The sequence below is a fragment of the Acomys russatus genome, chromosome 17 (genome assembly GCF_903995435.1).
Source record: "Acomys russatus chromosome 17, mAcoRus1.1, whole genome shotgun sequence".
Taxonomy (NCBI): Eukaryota; Metazoa; Chordata; class Mammalia; order Rodentia; family Muridae; genus Acomys; species Acomys russatus.
In genome coordinates, this window is record NC_067153.1 from 34,358,370 (window position 1) to 34,380,615 (window position 22,246).

The following is a 22,246-nucleotide window of genomic DNA, read 5'->3' on the forward strand; positions in this document are numbered from 1 at the left end:
CTATAACATGTAAATCTGATTACCCATGCCAATGGTGAATTTTCAATGAGATAGTATATGTGACATGAACCAGCTAGAATTTCAGAAAAACTTATTTAAATTTCTAGATATAAAATAGATAGACTTTTCTACTATGTCATCTAATTAGCATTTAAGTCAAAATTAAATTTAGTAACAAATAATAAAAGTGAATATGACTTATTTTTCAAGCAAGTAATCTAACTAAGACTTGTTAAGACACACACACACACATATATGTATGTAACAATCATTAATGAAAATAGGAACATATACCATTTGACTCTTTCTCTTTTGGGTTAACTCACTCATTATGATCATTTCTACTTCAATCCATTTGTCCACATATTTCGGGAATTCCTTGTTTTTAATAGCTGAGTAGTATTCCATAGTGTAAATGTACCACAGTTGCTTTATCCATTCTTCCACTAAGGGACACTTAGGCTTTTCCATGTTCTGGCATTATGAATAAGGCCGCTATGAACATGGTTGAGCAAATGTCCCTGTTGTGTGCTGAAGCATCTTCTGGGTATATTCCAAGGATTGGAATAGCTGGATCTTGAGGAAGCCCTATTCCCAGTTTTCTGAGATAGCACCAGATAGATTTCCAAAGTGGTTGTACTAGTTTGCATACCCACCAGCAATGAAGGAGGGTTCCTTTCTCTCTACATCCTCTCCAGCATGTGGTGTCGCTTGAGCTTTTGAGCTTAGCCATTCTGATGGGTGTGAGATGGAATCTCAGAGTTGCTTTGATTTGCATTTTCATGGTGACTAAGGTGGTTGAACACTTCTTTAAGTGTTTCTCAGCCATTCAATAATCCTCTGTTGAGAATTCTCTGTTTAGTTCTGAGTCCCATTTCTCAATTGGGTAATTTGGTTTGGTGATATTTAATTTCTTGAGTTCTTTATACATTTTGAATATTAGACCTTTGCCACCTTTGCCAGATGTAGGGTTGGTGAAGGTCTTTTCCCAGTCTGTAGGCTGTCGTAAGTTAACACAGAAACAGAAAGAGTCAAACGGTATATACTCACTTATATCTGGACACTAGCCCAAGGGGCATATTCCATGAAAGTCTTCACTTACCAGGAAAGTGGGACAGAAGGGAAGACTTATTTTTGAGACTCTAGGTGAGAGAGGCAAGAAAGAATGGGGAAATAGAAGGATCCAGAGGGTCCTAGAAACCTACAAGAAGAACATTATAAGGGGTGGAACTGGGCCCAGGGGTCCTGCTCAAACTGTGGGACCAGCCAAGGACAATACGTGCAGTAAACTTCGAACCCCTACCCAGATGTAGCCAATGGCGAGGACATTCTCCACAGTTGAGTGGAGAGTGGGGACTGACTTTCACACAAATTCTAGTGTCTCATATTTGACCACGTCCCCTGGTTGGGGAGGCCCTGCAGCACTCAGAGGAAGGATAGCAGGCTACCAAGAAGAGACTGATACCCTATGATCATATACAGGGGCAGGAGGTCCCCCTCAGTCCCAATCATAGGGAAGGGAGTAAGGAGAATATGGGAGGGAGGAATGGGAGGATACAAGGGATGGGATAACAATTGAGATGTAATATGAATAAATTAATAAAGTATATTTAAAAAAGAAAATAGGAACATAAATTTGAGAAAGAATAAGAAGCAGTTTATGACAGGGTTAGGGGGGAGAAAGGAAAAATTACAAATATTGATATTTTATTCTTATCTCAAAAATAAAACAATTTTTGAAAGGATCACAAAGTATTCTTAATGAAACATTACAGCAAAACTCAGTGATAAATCACCGTTTTTGTAATAAAAGATATAAGGTCGAGGATTCAACTTCCACCACCACAAAAACAAAAGGCAATTCAATTCCTGCATATATTGAATGAAAATTGAGTTAAGATTAATAACTAGTTTACATCGGTCTTTGGTGCATTTTAGTGTTACTTTTCATTATTGAAGATATTAACAAGCATCCTACACAGTCACACTCATTTTTGCCTTTCACTATTTTTATTAAGTATAAAGAACACTTAAATCTTATCCCTAGGCCAGCTAAAGGCAGTTTTCATTAAAAAAAAAAATCTATGGAAATTGTTCTAATAAATGGGAAAACTAAACAGGAAAACCTCAAAATTTCTTGTTATAGCTGAACTTTGACTCTATAAAGCAGTTGACTAAAAGCATCTAAATGTCTGGAAGTTTTGGAGCAAGCCTCTGGATGATGAAGTAGTTGGAGTGAAAACTCAAGTGCAGCAGGGCCACACAGAAAGACAGTATCTGAATAAAGCAAATGTTTCGTTTTCAGTAAGCAATCTCACTTTTTGGTTATTTCTATATTGATAGAATTGGACTAAGTTGTTCTTTACACATGCCCTCTTTATTTTTTATAAACCCTACATGTACTTGTCAGTCTATCTCCACTTTACATTTGGAGAATCTGAAACTTTATTCACCTTGATCAAAAACTGACATTAAATTGAAATTCAGCCTGTTAGGATCTAAAGGACTCGTTGTTTGAATATTGCTTGTTTGTTTTTAAATCAAATTAATTTCACCAAAAGTATCTTTAATATAGATCATTTGATCAGCCTAAGAACTGTTTTCTCTTTCTGCTAATATGAAAGGTACAGTATAATGTGTGTACATAATCATAGATCTTATAATAATATACATACTCTATTCATAAACGGTATGGTGGCATAATATGATGTACAATACTTATTAGCACTTAGGGAGACTAAGTAACACGCACTTTAACTGAAAATAACATTAACATAATGCATTAGTATTGTAATGGGTTAAATGTCTATTTGGGACAACAATATAAATCATTTTTGTACAATATTAAATTTAGAGAATTTGGGGACTCAAAAATTCTTGAAGTTCTATGAAGGAATAATGATCTCAAATATTGAGTACTAATCAGTGTTCGGATGTACTCAGGCTCCTACTGGATCCATACTTGGAAGAAGAACATGAGCAGGAAAACATACCAACATATTTCAGTTATAGAGTATAAACTGAAGTACACAGAGCAAAATTGAATTAAATTGATAAGAAGTAAGACTTGACCTACAATGAAAGTTCTCTGGAAGTCTTGTGTCAAACCAGGACTGAGAATTTATTTTGCTTCAAAGATGCAATAATTTTAAAGAATGAAAGTTGATGTTTATAACTCAGATTTCACAGTCACATGGGAGGGGGAGGATTCTTAAATTTAGCAACATAAATGAGTATCTTTCATGACCACATTTGTTGCAATTAGACAATAGCAATTGCCTCCCTCATACTGGGCAGACTCTCTGCTTCACTGTGAGTACACATCAATGGGCAGGCTCCCTTTGCCCACCTCTCAATGAGTGCAGTCAATACCATGTCAATCATTTAAACCATGTACTTGTTTTGATGTTTTTATGAGGAATTATGTGAAAGCGATCTGATCTATTTTTCTAAAGATCACAATATTTAAGGTTTGCACAATTAGCTTCATAAAGTGGTCATGCAGAAATGGCACTCTCTATTTGAATGAGAGACACCGGCTTAAAAGGTAAGGAATAGAGGCACTTCAGAGCAGGCCCATGTTCAGGAGTAGTTGTCAACTACGTCAAAATGAACTCAATGGTATCAAATACTTTTTTGCTTGTTTTTATTTCTGTTCTTTTGTGTGGGGGTTTTTGTGCTTATTGTTTTTGTTTTGCTTAATTTGAGAGAGGGGAGAAGGAGAGAGAGAGAGAGAGAGAGAGAGAGAGAGAGAGAGAGAGAGAGAGAGAGAGAGAGAGAGAGAGATAACAAAGTTGGATGGGTAGAAAACAAAGTTGGATGGGTAGAGAGGTATGGAGGAGGATCTGGGAGTAATTGAGGGATGGAAATAACATAGTGAAAGTATACTGCATGCATGTTTTTAATATTTGCTTGTGAGCCTAGCCTTTAAAAGCTGAGTCATCTTTTCAGTCCTGCATGCATATTTTTAAAAAAAGAAAAAAGAAAAACTAAGGAGAAAAGTAGTGGAATATATCTGATGTTAACCTCTCATCTCCTTACAGTCAACTATACCTGCACACACACACACACACACACACACACACACACACACACACACACACACACAACACTAGTTCATTGTAAGTAGATGATACCACATAGATGATATATACAGAAGAACCATGAAACAAAAACAAACATCCACATTATTTGATGACTATAAAATACAAGCAGCTCCCTCATGCTGATTTTGAGAACCATTTAAGTGGTACAAAATCTAAGATGGAAATGAGAATGAGAAGGAAGTCCTTTAAATCAGTGTGAAGAGACTTGACTGCAGTCATGGCAGAAGACTGCCTCTTCTTCAACAACATGAGTGTTGCTGCTAAGGGGTTTTCTTTGGAATGACAGTTTGAAAATAATTACAAGCAGGTTGAAGTATGACTAGACACTTCAGATGGTTAGCATATTTGGGACATCAAGTAGCTCAAAGCAATAGAATAATGAGCAAATTACAGTCACTAGAAAATCAAGACATTATTTTTATAATGCTAAGGTCTAAAGACTTATATAGAAGACTATATTGGTGGTATGAGAGAGCATATCTGTCTCATATTCCAAAAATATATAATCTTATAATAAATATTATTCCATGAATGCACAGAGAAACATGGTTAATTTATTGACTGAATGCAAACTAGAATCACTTTGACAGGGAGCCTCATTGAGGGATTGTGTAGACCACATTGGTCTTGATTGTCTTACTTGATGTAGGAAATCCCAACCCACCAGTGAGCAGTACCATTCCTTAGATGCAGACCTTAGACAGTATAAAACCAGAGAAAACTAGCTGAATGCTCACAACAAATACATTCTTTCCTCTCTGCTTTTGTCTGTGGGTGTGGATTGACTATCTGTTTCGAGTTTCTGTCATTTTGACATACTTGATGCAATAGGCTGTAACCTCGAATTGAGAACCACCCTTTTCCTCTCAGGATCTTTGTTTCATGGAATGTTTATAATGACAGCAGAAATGAAACTGGAGCAAGAATTATTTAGAAGTATCAGAAAAGATAGACATTAAAGATTGACAACTAAAGACTGATCAAACAAGGCCCATAAACAAAATATATGCATGTAGAGACACGTATGGAAGAGGTGAAATTAAAGGCACACTGGAAGTGGTAAAATATCTCCTATCAAGAGAAAAGAGCATACTTGATGTTGAAAATGTTACCCAACAGAAAAACTTTTGTTGCCCTTTAGATAATGCCTATGCTTGTTACATGATTTCTCTCCAGCATTACTCACTGAACCAGGCACAAATATAAAATAGGGTATGCAAAGTATGTTAAAATTCATTAGGTTTGGCAAATTGCTAGTAATTATTTCATGGACATCCATTAGATTCATAGATGTCAAGCACAGAAATCCTTAAGTAAACCCCCAAATTTTCAGATCTTTAAGAGGGAATTCTTAGTGGTCGCAAAAGCATTCTGTCTTTTTAAAAGCACCAGCCTAAGATTTTGAAGACTCATCTTAGAGACACAAAGACTTAACAGGTAGAAATTGAAAAACTGTTAATCCTATACATACATAATCAATATATTTGTAATCACTGAAGCAATCTATAGGAAAATCTTTGAAAACTGATCTTCCTTAGTGGATCCCATGTGCTTAGCATTTGTGTTCTAATCTCTAAGGTGAGATTCCTGGATGCTGAGTTTTGAAGTCTTTGCAATGTGTTTTTCTAAACTGAAATGCCCATGAAACATCACAGAATTTGAAAAGAAGAAAAAGGCTGCCAAAGAAATATAAAAGCTGGCAGCAGCATGTATGCTGAAGTATAAATTAAAAATTTAAATGTCTCTTAAAATTACAACCAAATGTCCGTGAAATTCCAGTTTGGGGGATCCTTACTTATCATAGACTCTTGAAAGGAAGATTTTTATATGACACCTTCTTGTCAAAAGCATAGGAAATTAAGGAAGAGGGGGGAAAATTTAAAAATGGAAAAGTGACTTTGCCAGGCAATCATTTGCTTCCTCTGAGAATGAGAACCTAGTACCAGGTTTGCAGTTTGATTGAGATATCCAGACACTGTTGGATGCTTCTTGGCTTATATTAGAGCACTGCAATTAGGGAAACGGCAGTAATGCAAGTGCATCACACCATTGACTATGAATGTCTCTCCCCACTCAGAAAGGGTTTTCTAAGCAAGCTAGTCTATTCATCGATCTTACAATATTAATTTCAATGAAATCCTCTATAGTAGAAATTTCCAAAATCATTCTTATTGCACCAACGGGTCAAGTGCTCATAAAGCATGCTAAAAAGACAGCTGCCACCCTTTGTGTTTCCCTTCTTATTACACAGCATTAGTTCTTTATCACTGGCTATTTCTTTATATTAACCTTCCCAGCTTCTTGTCTGTACCTAACATTCTGTAACCATCACATCTCCCTTCTTTCACTCCCAGGACTTAAAATAAAAATAGTTTATCTGCGTCCTGTCATAGTGTCATGTTTGCATTTTCTTTAACTTCTTCAAGGTTTCTTTACATGAGCAGTGAGTGAGTTTCTGACCTCCATGTTGTTAGACTCTGCAACATGGAGATTCCCAATATTCTGAAAGCAGAAGTACTCCCTTACATTTTTCGAGAACAGGACTCCTACCAACCCAGGACTCACAGGCTAGGTACTGAAAAGAATTTTGGCACTAGCCAGTTTATGAACCACAGTGGGTTAATAAAGAGAATTTAATGTAGGGCTGATGCAATGGGGTTGGAGGACAGAATCCCTCAGAAGGAAGACAACCCTGAAAAGATGGGTGTGGTAATCTCCAAAATATGAGCCAAGTCAAGCCACTTGTTTTGACAATGGTCTTATGTAGGATTTGGTAAGGACTGAAGTTAGTATCTTCGAAAGATTTCTATGAATTGAACAAGATCGCTGGGTGTTTCTTGTGAGAATCTAACAGAATTAAACTAGTAAAGTAAAAGTATAGATCAGCGAATAGAGGGAGGTGGGTTATCTTTACTGTAAACAGTTTGGTTGAGGTTCTCAAATGATGTCTGGGTACAGGTATAAAAGCCTGCCAGGATGATGTATATTCATGTCATATGCCAGCTCATTTCTATTTAAACATGAAATATCTATAAATAAAACAATAACATTGCTATGTCAGGAACATATTGACCTCAAACATTAACTGTATTGGAATTCAGCTAAATCAGGCTTCAGAATAAGCAGCTTCTTTACCTGTCCGTGTTCTCTGATGTCTCTGCCTTTGTCCTGCCTCACTTGAAATTGTATGCTCAGAAGTGCAGTTTTCCTCTATGCCCACCATGTAGTACCTCCACTATCACTGAAGACCCCGAAAGTCTGATTCGTCTGTTTCTCTCCAGTGTTTGACTTTTGTAATTCTTCTGAAATTTGGACATTTATTTTTTGAATTTTCTTGAGCTCTATTTTTCTTTTGGTATGACCTGTGAAACTTCAATATGATAAAATGTATATTGTCTTACATTTCATTGCGCTATGTTAAAAAACAAATTTATACTCACCATGTGAATGCAAAGAAGAAGACGACAAAGAAGAAGAAGAAAGAGAGAGAGAGAGAGAGAGAGAGAGAGAGAGAGAGAGAGAGAGAAATGTAACTCTAAATAAATAATATTAAATAAGCATTGCTTTGGTTGTGGAACAGGAATGTTCTCACAGTAAATAAATGCCTACACCAAACAAAATTAATGATAAAATATACTGGTTTTTTTTTCAAATTCCAAGTAAATGACAGTGTCTTTCTATATATTTCTGTACCTAACGGTTCAAAATTAATTTATCATTCAGCACTAAAAAATAAAATAAAATCCAAACTAGTCTTTTTATAGAACAAGTATGTGTCACTAAAAACAAAAGTGCAATATTTGAAGTCAGGTTTATGTTACTCTTTTTGGATCACTTGAATGACTTCGTATCCAATGTTGTTTCATTTTTTCTTTAGTAAAATTGAAAACGATAATACCAAACTGGGCCAAAAGAGTTAAGGTTTTTATTTTATAACATAGAGTCATGAAGTCATTCAGTATATACTCAGAATGAATCAGTGGTCAGTCAATAGTTTCTTCTGAATTTCCAATTATTTTCTTAATTACATCAGGTGAAAATATATTAATTCTGACCTCGGTAGGAGGGTCCTTTCATTGTTTTATTGTATATTGTTTTGTACTATTTGGTTGTCGTCTATTGAAAATGGGAGTGGGAGTAGGTCTTGGGGAAAGAAAGTGTGGAGATTAGCTGGGATGAGTGGCAGAAAGGGAAACTATGGTGAAGATGTAGGAGAGAAGATTCTATTATCAAGAAAGAAAGGAAGGAAGAAAGGAAGAAGAAAATATCTTCATTCTAACCCAGTAACTCAAAACCTTGATTTCTAGCCTTAGTCATATTCCTTAGTAATTATTAACTCTCATGGACTTTTTTTTTCTGTGCTGTATTATTAAGGGACATGCAGTGGCATTTTTAATGCTTGTTAGTAAGGGAATTGTCCAATGTGTTATACATATATACAGTGAAATTTACAGCTATTTTTAAACAACTAATTAAAAGGCATACGTATTGATATCCAGAAATGTCTGCAAAATATTCTTGAGTTAGAAAAAAATACATTCATCATTTCAAAACTCCTATTGACTTTTTAAAAAGACTTTTCACTTCCACCATATGTATAGTTTTCTCTTTCATGTTACATTTCACACTCAGAAAAAGGTGACCAGGGTGTACATAATCACTCTCCTATTTCTCATCAAAGACATCTATCTTGCAAATGGCATCAGATTATAGAGAGGTACAATAGTGGTCATCATGTATAGTTATGCCTCTTTCTTTTAGCTTAAGGATTACTTCACTCCACAGTTCTATTTTGTTACTGATTCGAAGCCAAACTTTGAACCTAGTGCTTATGGCTTTCAATTTGTTGCTCTTTCCCTTTGCTTATACATTTGCATTTTAGCATTTTAGTTCTTCTTTAAGATAGTCTAAACCTAGCTTTCTGGCATTATCTTTTCTAGCACCATATTGTGATACTGAATACTAAACCTGTCTCTTACATAAAATGAAAAAATATCACTTTAGTTGTGTGGTGTGTATGTAAAAACAATAAATGTTAAAGTAGTTTCTCTTCCTTAAACTTACTAGTTGCACATGACAATTTTTTTTCAGACTACCTTCATTTTTAATGAGTAGTACTCTGTGGCACACTATTCTTTTTCCAAATAGGTTATAGTTCCATTATTTAAAAGCATATCTGTTCTTAAATGTAATGTCCTCATCTCTAACATATTTGTATCCAAAATCACTTGTGTCATTAACTCTTACAATAATTCATAATGTTTCTATTATTTCTACAGCATGCATTTCTTTTATATATTAAATGATTTTGCATTATGTTTTAGTTGCCAAAGCCAATCCACTTTAAAAATTTAAGAAAAGTTTTATATGTGAATTGAACAAACCATATGCTATTTCCTCCAGCATTATATCTTAAAACTGATATGGTTAATATGTGCTAGTATGGACCACAGGGAAGTATTTTTCCGGGCTCACTGAAAATAAAGTCTTAAAATCCTATGACCTGAGCCTGAAAACAGATATAATTGAAACAACAACTTCTCTATTGTTCTCTAGGGTCCAAGAAGTTCTGTATAATATTGTTGAGTAAAATTTAGCTCTTTAAATTATATAAGGTCAAAGTTAAAAATGGCATAATGGATATTTCAGTAGTCACTCCAGTAATATTATCCAAGCTGATAGGACTGTTAAGAACGTATGACTTAAGGAAATATAGAAATAACATAGGGAAGAACATGGTATGAATGACATTCATACTTCACTACAGCATTCTAATAAGTTTAACACTTTATCTGCACTCTCTGTCTTTGTTGGCACAAAAATTTTTCTTTGCTAGAGGGGAAATACAAACTTATTGCTATAGTATTGTGAACCATAACACAGAAAATAATAAAAATTTAATCCAAACAACAATTTGAAGATACAAATGCCATGGTGCTACCTTTATGAAGTACACTTTTAAATATATGTTTATGAATATTTTGTAATGCAGCAAACACAAACATAAACACAGTAATAAACGGTGATGAAATTTTGTCTAAATTATTTAGTAGATATCTTGCTCTGTTTGTTAAGAAATAGTCTTCTTAACTTTATGACAGGCAGATCTGGGGCCTGGAGTCCTCCTCAAACTAAGACACCAGCTAAGGAGAATATAGGCAGTAAACTTCAAACCCCTACCAAGACCTAGCTGACGAACATGATATTCTCCACCGTTTAGTCGAGAGTGAGATCTGACTCTCACATGAACTCTGGTGCCCCTTTTCTGACCACGTCCCCTGGATGGGGAGGCCTGGTGGCACTCAGAGGAAGGATAGCAAGTTACCAAGAAGAGACTCAATATTCTAAGAGCATATAGAGGGGGAGGAGGTCTTCCTTAATCACAGACATAGGGGAGGGAAGAAGAGGGGAAGTGGGAGGGAGGGAAGAATGGGAGGAAACAGGGGAAGAGCTAACAATCGAGATGTAATATGAATAAATAAATTAAAAAATGATTAATTAAAAAAAGAAATAGTCTTTTAAATGCAAAGAGTATGTAAACAAAAAAAGGAAAAGGAAAATTTATGGTTAAAACAAATGCCAAAACAAAGCATTATGCACCCCAAAAACGTACTCTGTAATAATACCACTGGTTTTGTTAAGTGTTTGCCATCTATTGCTGGACATTGGGAGGTGCTGTCAAACATGCTTTGTAGACCCAGTGGGACGCCATTGGTAAAAGCTAATATTTCCTTTGTGAGTAGTTGTCATTTGGAAGTAGATTCTGAGTTAAGGATGTGGGCTCATGTTCACTTCCCTTCTCAGTGATGGGACACATCTGGTTTAGACAAGTGCAGGCTCTGTTTATGCTACATCAATCTATGTAAACTCACCTGTGTGTTAGCCCTGTAATGTCTAGAACACTTTGTTTCCTTGGTGTCTTCCATCCTCACTGTCTTACAGTCTTTCTGCCTCCGCTTCCATGGCATTCCTTGAAAAATGAGGAGAAGAAATTGAAGGAGACAACCCATTTAGGATTTAGTGTTCCAAGGTCTCTCATTTTCTACATATCTTCCAGTTGTGGGTATCTGAATGTTTCCATGAACTGAAAGAGGGAGCTACTCTGAGGATAGTTGAACAAGACACTGATCTATGAATATTTAAGAATGTTGTTAAGATTCATTTTATTGTTCATTCCTTTACTATAACTAATATTGGATTTGCTGCTCAGTTCATAGCCTATCTGTTCTTAGTTCCTTGGCCTCCAGAACAGTGTCAGATATGGCTCATGTCTCATGGAGTAGGATTTAAACACAACAAGATAGTGGATGGCTACTCCTACAACATTTTTTTGCCAGCATTCTTCATTGTAATGCAAAGGTTCTTTTTTTTTTACACATTTTTATTGAAAAATAAAATAATTCATATTACATCTCATTTTCTATCCCATCCCATACATCCTCCCATTCCTCCCTCCCTCCCACTTTCACCCCACTCCTCCTTCCCAATGACTGTGACCAAGGGGACCTCCTCCCCCTGAATATGGTGCTAGGGTATCAAGTCCCTTCTTGGTAGTCTGCTATCCTTCCTCCGAGTGCCATTGTTCCTACCCATCAAAGGGACATGCCCAAATATGGGGCACCAGAGATCCTGTGAAAGTCAGTCCCCAGTCTCCACTTAACTGTGGAGAATGTTCTGTCCCTTGGTTAGATCTGGATAGGGGTTTGATGATGGCTGCACATTTTGTCCTTGGTTGGTGCCTTTGATCAAGCAGAACCCTTTTAGCTCAGATCCACCCATCATAATGTTCCTCTTGTAGGTTTCTAGGACCCTCTGGATCCAACTACTTCCCTATCCCCTATATTTTTCTCACCTAGAGTCTCAATAGGATATTCTCACCTCTATCCCACTTTCCTGGTAGGTGCAGATTTTCATGGAACCTGCCCCTTGGCCTGTGTCCAGTTATAAGTGATATTGAGCTGCTTCGGTCCGCCTAACGCGGGATATTGGAATGCAAAGGTTCTTAACTCTAACAACTTAGGGTACGATGCTCTAACACAAAAATATCCAAGTGACCTATAATGAGGTGAAGTCACATGAGTGTTCTTCCTAAACCCTGGAAAAACTTTCTCCTTGATTTTATGATAAATTCAACACTGAAAAACCAATGCTAGTATAATTTCTTCTCTTTCCTTATTTGAACTATTTTCAACACTAACTTATATCTAACTGTGGCATTATTCTTTACTCTTCATCTTTTTGTCATGTTCAGCTCATGCTGTTTAGCTCCTTCCTTGGACATCTCTGTATCAATGCTTTTTTGTTATGTGAATATCAAGTTCAATATATCTTCCAGGGAACTGTACTTAGGCCACTCAGGCCCTTGACTATGCCACTCATCTCTACTTGCAACATGTCATCAAATAGATTCCTTTGTATTTACCATCTCTGTATCTCTATCTTTCTCATTAAAGCTCTCAGCACCATTCCCAGAACCTCCCTGCTCCATTCTATCTTATGGTGGATTGGGGGCAAGGGGTGATACTGCACTGGTTTTTTCACCAAGATTCTGGCTAAGATGGCCTTGACTAGACATCTTAAAGAAGGCCACTTAAGACATCCATGAAATGCTACCGCCTGCAATTACGGTGGGTTTTCATAACTCAGTTACCTAATTGACTTTATACACATACCCATAGTGTCTTAGGGTTTTGTAGCTACTCTTGTAAAGGAAAACATTTAGTTGGGGCTAGCTCATAGTTTTAGAGTTTGTCATTATTGTCATTGTATTAAGCATGGTGGAATGGAAGCAGACATAGTGCTGCAGTGGTAGCTAAAGTTCTACCTCTGGATCTTAAAGCAGCAGATACATGCTCCTACCTAGAGCATTAGAAGCCTCAAAGTCCATCCCATTGACACAAGGCTGCACATACTAATAGTCCAAGTCCCTATGAGTGAGTGGGACCATTTTCATTCAAACCACCACACCATAGGTTTTTATATTTAATGATTGTAAATTCCTTCATGTTGCAAAACAGCATCAATAATCACAAGTCTGTTCCAGTCATATGTTATATTTAAGCTGTAACATCATAGCCTCATAATCTTATAAACATATTATCAAGGGCTCATATCTCATAATGTTGTGGAGCCAGTTAAACTGCAAAAGTCAATACTCTCCAACATCACAACACTATATAAATGGTCCAAATTCTTTTTTTTTTTTTTTTTAGATAATCCAAATTCTATATCCAATCTTAGACATGCGTGAGCTCCTATGTGGGGAAAAACAAAACAAAACAGAAATAAGTTTTTTAAAATGCAGAATTAAAATCACCATTCCAAATGAAAATAATAGCATTACCAGAAATGAACAAACCAAATCATCACTGAAAATTGGCATGGTAAACACCCACTTAGATAGGTGTATGGTCTAGTTTCTGGGGTTCCATTGACAACCTTTAAAGTTCTGCTGCTTTTAGCATAGGTAGCCTCTCTCCTAAACTGGCTCCGTTACATACCTACAGATTGGTTGATGAAACCCCAATGGTCTTGGCATCTCCAACATCCTAGGAAGGACACTATAAATGTTGATCTTATTTTTATCTATTTATGCAGGATCCTCTCACAGCTTTATTGCAGGGACTCTGGCTTTGTCTGACATTAGTGCTTCTTAGCCATTGTAGATGCTCATTTATGCTTCTTAAGTAGTTATGTTTCAGTAGAAAACACCATTTGTGCCACTTTAAGTTAGGTTGCTATTTTCAAGCAAATTCACATTTTATCAAGGTAGGGCCTTAGATGAATGGATTCTTATTCTCCAGGAAATGTTTATGCCATATCAGTGCACAGAACCTAGTTTTGCTTTAATTATACTTTCCTCTTTAACAATTATAGAGGTTAGTCACCTGGACTCTGTTGAATCTCTTTTTTCCACATTTTATTTTTATTATTTTTTAATTAATTAAACATTCTTAATTTTTGCATATACATTTATATTATTACACATATAGACAATAAACTACGTATAGCAAAAAGAACCATGACACAATCAGGAATTATATAAATGTTACGCTCTTAAACTCTGAGCCATCTTTCCAACCCAGTTCTTTTGATCTTTAAACTTGTTCACATAGTTAAAAACTTGACATTTGTCAAGGTTTCTGATCTCCACTTTACTCTCATAGTAGATATGTCTGAGATTCGGTTTTTTTTTTTTTTATGTCTGAGATTCTTAAGCCAATGTTCCACACAGAAATTTTCTCCTCTAAGCCAATGGGTCCACTATCTTTAGAACCAACTGCACTAAATTTCTCAGAACCCAGAATGAAGGCAGCCACACTGATTATGAGAATCACATGAAGGGTATCTAACCTAGACACTCATTGAATCCTCCCACTCGACTGTTTTCTTATCATCCCTACCATCATTTGAGTGGTCCAGGATTCTCAATTTACAGCTCATATTTGTTTCTAGCCCAAGTCCCCGGAGTTCCAAAATTTCCCTTATCCTATAAAAAAAAAAAAAAACCAGTTCCTTAGGGCTAAGAATCACATGGTAAAGCTTATCATAATAACATCTCCACTTATTGTTTTTAATTTATCATTTATAAAATAACAGCAACAACAGCAAGAAAATATTTAAAGAAACAATGTAGCAGGGAAGGAAGGAGGAGAAGGCCTTAGATGTACTTATGCTTGTCCCCTCAGTAATTCTGTTTTTTACACACTGTAATATTAGCAATCAGTATTAACGATACCACATCATTTATTTAATTTGTGGATGTTTTACAGAATGATTTGTATTTGATTACAATATGAATTGTTCAGATATTATCTGATTGTAGATCTTGGAACAAACCTATAAAGGTTCTATCAGCATGCTTAATTTTTCCAGTTTCTTTTTCCTTTTGTAAGGCTGATGCTGTTTTTTGTCCAGCTTCGCTTAAACTACTATTTTTTGTGTTGCTTTCACTTGAGAGGCACTTTAGGCAAGAGGAAATGTTCCTTTCAAAGTTAAAAATACCTAAATTTCCTTTATTTATGTTATATAGGAGATGCCTTATAGCAAAGTTTATTAGGTTAAATGACAAATATTTAAATATCAAATACCTCTACATTTTAAATCACAAAAGTTTAATCATTAAAGAATCACAGTATCCTAATAAAATAGTAAGGTGTTTAGGATATATTTGTTTTGACATTTTATGTTTTAATAAAAACTGGACTGGGCCATGGAATGTTACATCTTTTGGGAACTTAAAAGAAAGTCGAATCTTTTTTCTTATATACTTTTATTTATTACACATGTATAAAACAAACTACATACAGCAAGGAGAACCATGTGACAATCATGAGAACAATGAGTTCTATACGTGTTACAATCATAGTGAATTGGCCATCTGCATTCGTCCCTTTTGAAGTGTCTTTCCTGTCTTGTGGGTCTAGATTTCCAAATGAGATTCAAAATCTATCCTATCTCAACTCTAAAAGCTTAATTTCTTTATCTTGATCTAAAACGATCTTGTCCCCTAACCAACTAAGCTTGGTTGTAAAACTATACTATCTTGTCTTCAATGCCTCTCAGAGACTTAAGAAAGAATAAAACTTAAATTCCGGAGTGGACCAGCAGTGTGGGTTAGCAGCTTCCAAAATGTACAAATTGACTTAAGACAGTTTACTGCCTGACCAGTCACCCAATACACTTTATAAGGTTGGAGCCTCATCTTCAGCTTGACTCTATCGATATATGTGGTACAATAGTTGAATAAGGTCTTCAAAAGCCTCAGAGACACACAGAATATGGCATTTAAAGTTGTTCTTACATTCCTAAATTTTTCAACAAGACAACTTAACTCCTGACAAAACCCAGCCAACCTCAAACAAGGTGATGAGCATCAAAGAACCTCCTTATGGACATGGCTTCAAAGGTGGCAAACCAGCCACTGGGCAAATTGTCCTTGTTCATGTCACAAACAGAAACTGCCTAAAAATGGGCAACTTAGATGCAGGCAGAGTCGACAGCCACACTCTGTCAAGTCAGAGTAAGTAAGTCATCAATAGCTCCTGCTCGGCGAACGAGTCTGGCAGAGATATGAGGCCAGAAAGCTGAAGATGAGGCTCTAACATTATAAAGTCCAATCTTATTAACTCAAAACTTTATACAATAAGATATACTGTTGTGACTTAAATGTGAAAATATGAATTTATTCTATAGCTTTAATTTGGTAAGGGGGCTTTGGCAAATTTGAATGAGATATTTCTGTAATAAATTAATCACAGCATTAAGAATCTCACTTTAGGATTTCAAACTATAAATATCACACAGTAGTGTATGAGGCCCTACCTACGATAAAACAACTCTCTGTGTTCCAGATAATACTCAGAGTGCCTTATGACATAATCTCACAAATTCTTATTCTTTCAATGCCAAGATTTCTTTCTAACTACCATGACATGAATCGTATAACACTCCACAAAGAGAAATCAGAGTGAATTTGCTCAAAACATGCATTTCCTAATTATTGAGACCAGTTCCTATAGAAAAGAGTGCCATTCTGTTGATCTCTCTGCTTCATTATTTTGCATTGTTATGTGTTTTGGTGTTTAATATATATTCAGTAACACTGTATACTATAAATGAATGGCTCAGGCATTTTATTTAATAGTGGAGAAAAATTAATCGTTTTCTTTTTTAATTTTTTATTAATTTATTCATATTACATCTCAATGGCTATCCCCTTCCTTGTATCCTCCCATTCCTCCCTCCCTCCCATTTTCCCCTTACTCCCCTCCCCTATGACTGTGACTGAGGGGGATCTCCTCCCCCTGTAGATGCTCATAGGGTATCAAGCCTCTTCTTGGTAGCCTGCTATCCTTCCTGAGTTCCACCAGGCCTCTCCATTCAGGGGACGTGGTCAAATATGAGGCACTAGAGTACATGTGAAAGTCAGAACCCACTCTACTCAGCTATTAAAAACAAGGAAATCCCGAAATTTGTGGACAAATGGATTGAACCAGAAATGATCACTGGGTTAATCGTTTTCAAAAGAGGGAAAAAAGTAACTTAAAGCATTCACCCTGCAAGTAGTTTGCATTCTATTTAAAGAAACTGTTAATTCCTGCCATAACATAATTATTCCTAGTGACAGAGACTCTGGTTTAAACATAGAACATCCCTGAATTCAGAGAACAACCATAAATTACAGGTTTCAGATGCCCTACATGATGCTTTCAAATGACATGAGCTAAATTAAAGCAAAATAATGGTCAAAAATTACCCTCCCAAAAACCTGAGAAGACTCCTTTTCTAGATTCTTTCATATTTTTTTTGAATAATAGAAAACATAGCAGTCAAAATATGTCTCATTTAAAGGAATCATTTAAGTCTACATTGATTAAGTGGGAAAAAGCTTCAGAATCAAGAATAGTGCAGACGTAGAAAACAAGTCTTGATAATGAAAAAAGAAAATAAGTGTGATTTCTGGGCCAACACATATTATGACAGCATTTGGAATACAAAGTAGGTATCTGGAATATATACATAGCAGTAATACATTTCAGAGTTTTAACATAATAAATGGAGGAAATAATTTGCCCTAAGAGTTTAGGAGAATGAAGTATTAAACTCCAAAGTCAGATGACTTTCAAGCTAATAGAAATAATTGAGTGCCTAATATGTGTTAGAAATTAAATGCTCAATTCATGACGCTTCAACTTTTTTTTTTACATCAAAGCAGTTAGAAGTTAGCAGATCTGACTCTGCAATATAAACTACTATCTATTTCCCCTCTTCCCACATGTAAATTACCCCAAAATACATTAAAAATATACTTCAAAAATATATAATGTTTATGCTTTATTGGTAGGTTGATCTATTCCATATGACCCTAGACACAAGCTCCTAAGCCTGTAATCCTAAAATTGTGGGGACTGAAGCAGAAGACTCACATGTCTATCACCAGTATGGACTATAGATCAAGACTCCAACAAAAAAAATTTGCAAAACACAAACAGTTCAATATTTAATGCTTGAAATTTGAATTTTGTTTTTCCTTTGATTAAAATGAGCCAGATAATTGTATATTTATAAAGTTTCATATGTTTCAATGGGTAATGCATGTTTTCTGAAATGAGATTTGTACTGAATTTTTCTTTCTTAAAACTGATAAGTAGTAATAAACCACTAAAAGGAAATCAAAAGAGAAAAACAAAATCTTTGACTACTAAGAACAGAGAAGGGGAAAACAAATAATACATAGATCATAAAACGAAATACAATTAAGTGATAAACCTGCAACTCCCAAATTTAAGTGGATGAATAAGAGAAGACACAATTTTTAAAAACAGATATAAATAAGCAAATATTAAGTCATCTTACTATTTGTTCAATTGTAGCCTTGGGTCCACTGTACAGTTCTCCTGTGATGAAGATTATGTCCTACAGGGAGCAAAAAGCATCACCTGTCAAAGGATAGCTGAAGTGTTTGCTGCCTGGAGTGACCACAGGCCTGTATGTAAAGGTAAGGAAACATATTATACTAAAATAGTCTATGAAGATACTGTGATACTTATATTTGTTTTGTTAAATCAACTTTAAAAATAAATGATGATGTGTGTTATTTAAATTATCATTTACCTTGTGTTTTCAACAATTTTAAAAAAAGCTGGAGATCAATATGTCTTTAATCTAAAGAGTTTCCAAATCATAAATCATAAATATTATAACTAAATCACAAAGCAAGTATTGTCCAGCATTAGAAATTATCCTGGGTTTTACAAATGTTTCAATTAATTTTTCCTGTGTTGTAGAACTAACTCATCACTTTGTCTGCTTATGGTGGGGAGAGGTAACATTGGAGTAGAAATTTGGTTTAATTGAATTTAAATTAGAGCCAAGTAATGATTAGTTTCAACTGTATCACCAGTTATCACAGGTATATTCTCATTCTCTTCTGTCTCTCTCTGTCTTTCTCTCTCTCTCTCTCTCTGTCTCTGTCTCTCTCTCTCTCTCTCTCCCTCTGACGCATCTCTCTCTTTCTTTCTCTTTGTGTGTGTGAGTGTGCATGCACATGTGTGTGCGTGTATCCACTGTTCTCCTCTCAATTTCCCAAATACGCTTTCATACAAATCAAAGGGAGACTTTCTTTTTTTTAACCATTATTAAGCTTTCGTTTAAAATTTAACTGCTACAGTTAGCAATTCTTCATTTGTTATAACCTTGTGTGTGTGTGTGTGTGTGTGTGTGTGTGTGTGTGTGTGTGAGTGTGTGAAAAATATTTTGAACGAAAAGTGAAGCTTTTAACATCAAGAAAACAAAATGGACTGAAGCTCAAATATCCAGATTTTGTTGCCTCATCTTTTTCACATATAAGATCAAATTTATTAAACTGTCTTTATTACATTTGTTTTGTCATTCCAGTAAGCTTTTATGATGGAAAAGAATACATAATTATAACCCATACTGTTGGCTTACAGCCTCCATATCATAAACTTTAGACGTTGAAACTAGTATGATGATACACTTACACATAAGCAACCATGTTTGCAAGAACTATGCAAGTAGGAAGAGCATTATTCACAAATTGCTAGGACTTACTTTTATGCATGTAGAAAGAAAAGCTACTTCTCAAACTCAAATGTCATTCCCTGGGTTTTAGCAGATCATCAAAATAGCTATGATTTCATTGAAGACAAGGTCTGAATGTTGTTACACCATGTTATCTCTTTTTTTAGCTTCTGTGTTGTTACACACTTTTCCCTCCTTCTGACTGCCTGTTTGCCATCTGGTCTTCTTGTTCCTTTTCCTCTTTTTAAAACCTGACTGCTAGCTGTGAAAAACCATTCTTCCCACACGCCACCCCTCTGCCTTTGTCCTACCTCCCATACCCATTATCTTTCTTCAAGTAAAATTTCTTACAAAATTATACAGTCTCTCTTTATTGTAAACTCACATTTTGAGACGTGGTCTTGCTATGTATCTCTGACTAGCGTATTGTTTACTTATTACTACACTAGGCCAGGCTGTAATTAACATGTTGATTCCCCTGTATCCCTCTCCCTAATGTGGCATTACAGGTGTTAACCATCATGCATGGTTTAATCTTTCTAAAATAGTTTGAAGCTGCATTTTGAATTTATATTTGTCATTTCTGTTGTTTTTATCTTGTGCCTGTGATTATGTTTTATGATTACAGTTCTGCATTTTTCAGTGTATCACTTGTCAGGACTTTTTAGTTCTCCCAGTGAGCCATTTAACAGTCACTCTTGCCAGGGGATTCTTCTCGGATATGAGGAGGAAAATGTCAGAATAGGAAGAGGGGCATGTGTACTAGGTACTATAAAGGGAAAAGATATTTCAGGGTTGGCTAGATATAGAAGGAGGATGCAGTAAGAAAAGATTAAAATGATGTTCAAGTGTGTATGAATAGAACAGTCTTGTGCTGTTAATAAATACGAGGCACTGAAAATGGAGTTAGGAGGGAGGGAGTCCTCAGTTACTACAGCATTGTCACTATTATTTTTAACATTCACTGTATGCCAGGCATTATGTTAACAACTGCATATACCCTGTCTCATTTACTTCTCCAAAAATACTGACGGAGGCATTGCCGTCTCCGTTTTAGAAAGGAAAAGCATAAGGCAGAGAGTGATGGAGGCTTCCAAAACTTAAGTGACTCCAACATTTTTAAGGGAATCTCATAAGATGTGGAATAGAAGCCCAGATTTCAGAGCACCAAAAAGGCACACACAAGGAGAAAAAAGCATAAAACACAAAGTAGTGTACCGTACTCACATGGTAATGGTAACTTAGGCTGAGAAATTAACACATCCTATGATAATTTTTGGACCTATATAAATTGATTTCCTTGTATCATTTTTGTTTTATGTCTTAAAAATAGTAAATAATATAATAACATTAAAAGTACATTATGATTACAATAAAGATAATAAAATTTAAAACGAAGAGTTAAACACATCTAGATATGATCATATATATCCAGAATCCAGTCATTGATTAGGTAAAGTTAGGGAGATCAGGAGTTTAAAATTATTGCCAGCTATCTTGAAATATCTAAGACAGCCTGAGCTATATGAGATGCTGTCTCAAAACTGCAATTTAGATGAAACTAATATGTACATATATGTACATATAATCATGTGTTAACTCTTTTAATAAAAATGGTATTCTACTGTGATAAGTATAATATGCCAAACATATACACATACTGGCTTTCATATTTATATGCATCACACAAGCACACACACACACACACACACACACACACACACACACACACACAGAGAGAGAGAGAGAGAGAGAGAGAGAGAGAGAGAGAGAGAGAGAGAGAGAGAGAGAGAGAGAGAATATACTGTTTTAATCATAAAACATACACCAAGTACTTCGTGAAACAAATACAGAGCAACATGTTGCATTGGGTTTGTGTTATCAATGTCCTGGAATGATCAACACTCAGTATTAAGTTATAGCTATAAAAAATCATCCTGGAGTCGGGCACTGGGGTGCATGAATGTAATTCGACACTCTGGAAGGCAGAGGCAGGCAGAGGTCTGTGAGTTTGCAAGTCCGGTTTACAAAGTGAGTCCAGGACAGCCAAAGCTACACTGAGAAACCCTTTCTCAAAACCACACACACACACACACACACACACATCACCACAGGTTGTGAGTTAGGTATGTCAATTTCTAAAACTTCCTATTTCCCCTAGGTACAATTTTTCATAGCAAAAATACTAATAAGAAATATTGTTATTCCATAAAATGAGATTGATGTTGATATGAGAACAAAATCACATACAAGAAACCCTAGACAAATTATGGAATTTAATATCTATATAGAGTAAGACAGATGCTAAATCATTTTTATTCAAGATTTTTATTTTTATAAAACTGGGTGAATCATGTTTGTGATTAAAGATTGTTCTAAAACAGAAATTACATTTTCTGTCATTTTTTACAAATGCTACAGTTCTGCAATTGTTGCCATGGCCAGAAATGTTTTTGAGTGTTAATCTTGCTTCTCTTAGATTCTAATGCACGTCCTGTTGTTATGGATATTTGTAGAAACATTCATTCTACCATTGTGAACTAGCATGTATAAAAACTAGATATTCAACAATCATGTAGTGTTACAATCCCATC

The 22,246-nt window shown here is 35.5% G+C and overlaps 1 protein-coding gene across 2 annotated transcripts in view; it reads left to right on the forward strand.

Moving 5' to 3' along the window:
* Positions 1-22,246, forward strand: part of Csmd3 (CUB and Sushi multiple domains 3) — a 1,090,370-nt gene that overhangs the window by 453,076 nt on the left and 615,048 nt on the right. For both annotated transcript variants that reach the window (XM_051159708.1, XM_051159709.1), the window contains one exon: positions 18,482-18,606. In XM_051159708.1, the coding sequence (XP_051015665.1) occupies positions 18,482-18,606 (125 nt within the window). The remainder of the gene's footprint in view (positions 1-18,481; positions 18,607-22,246) is intronic.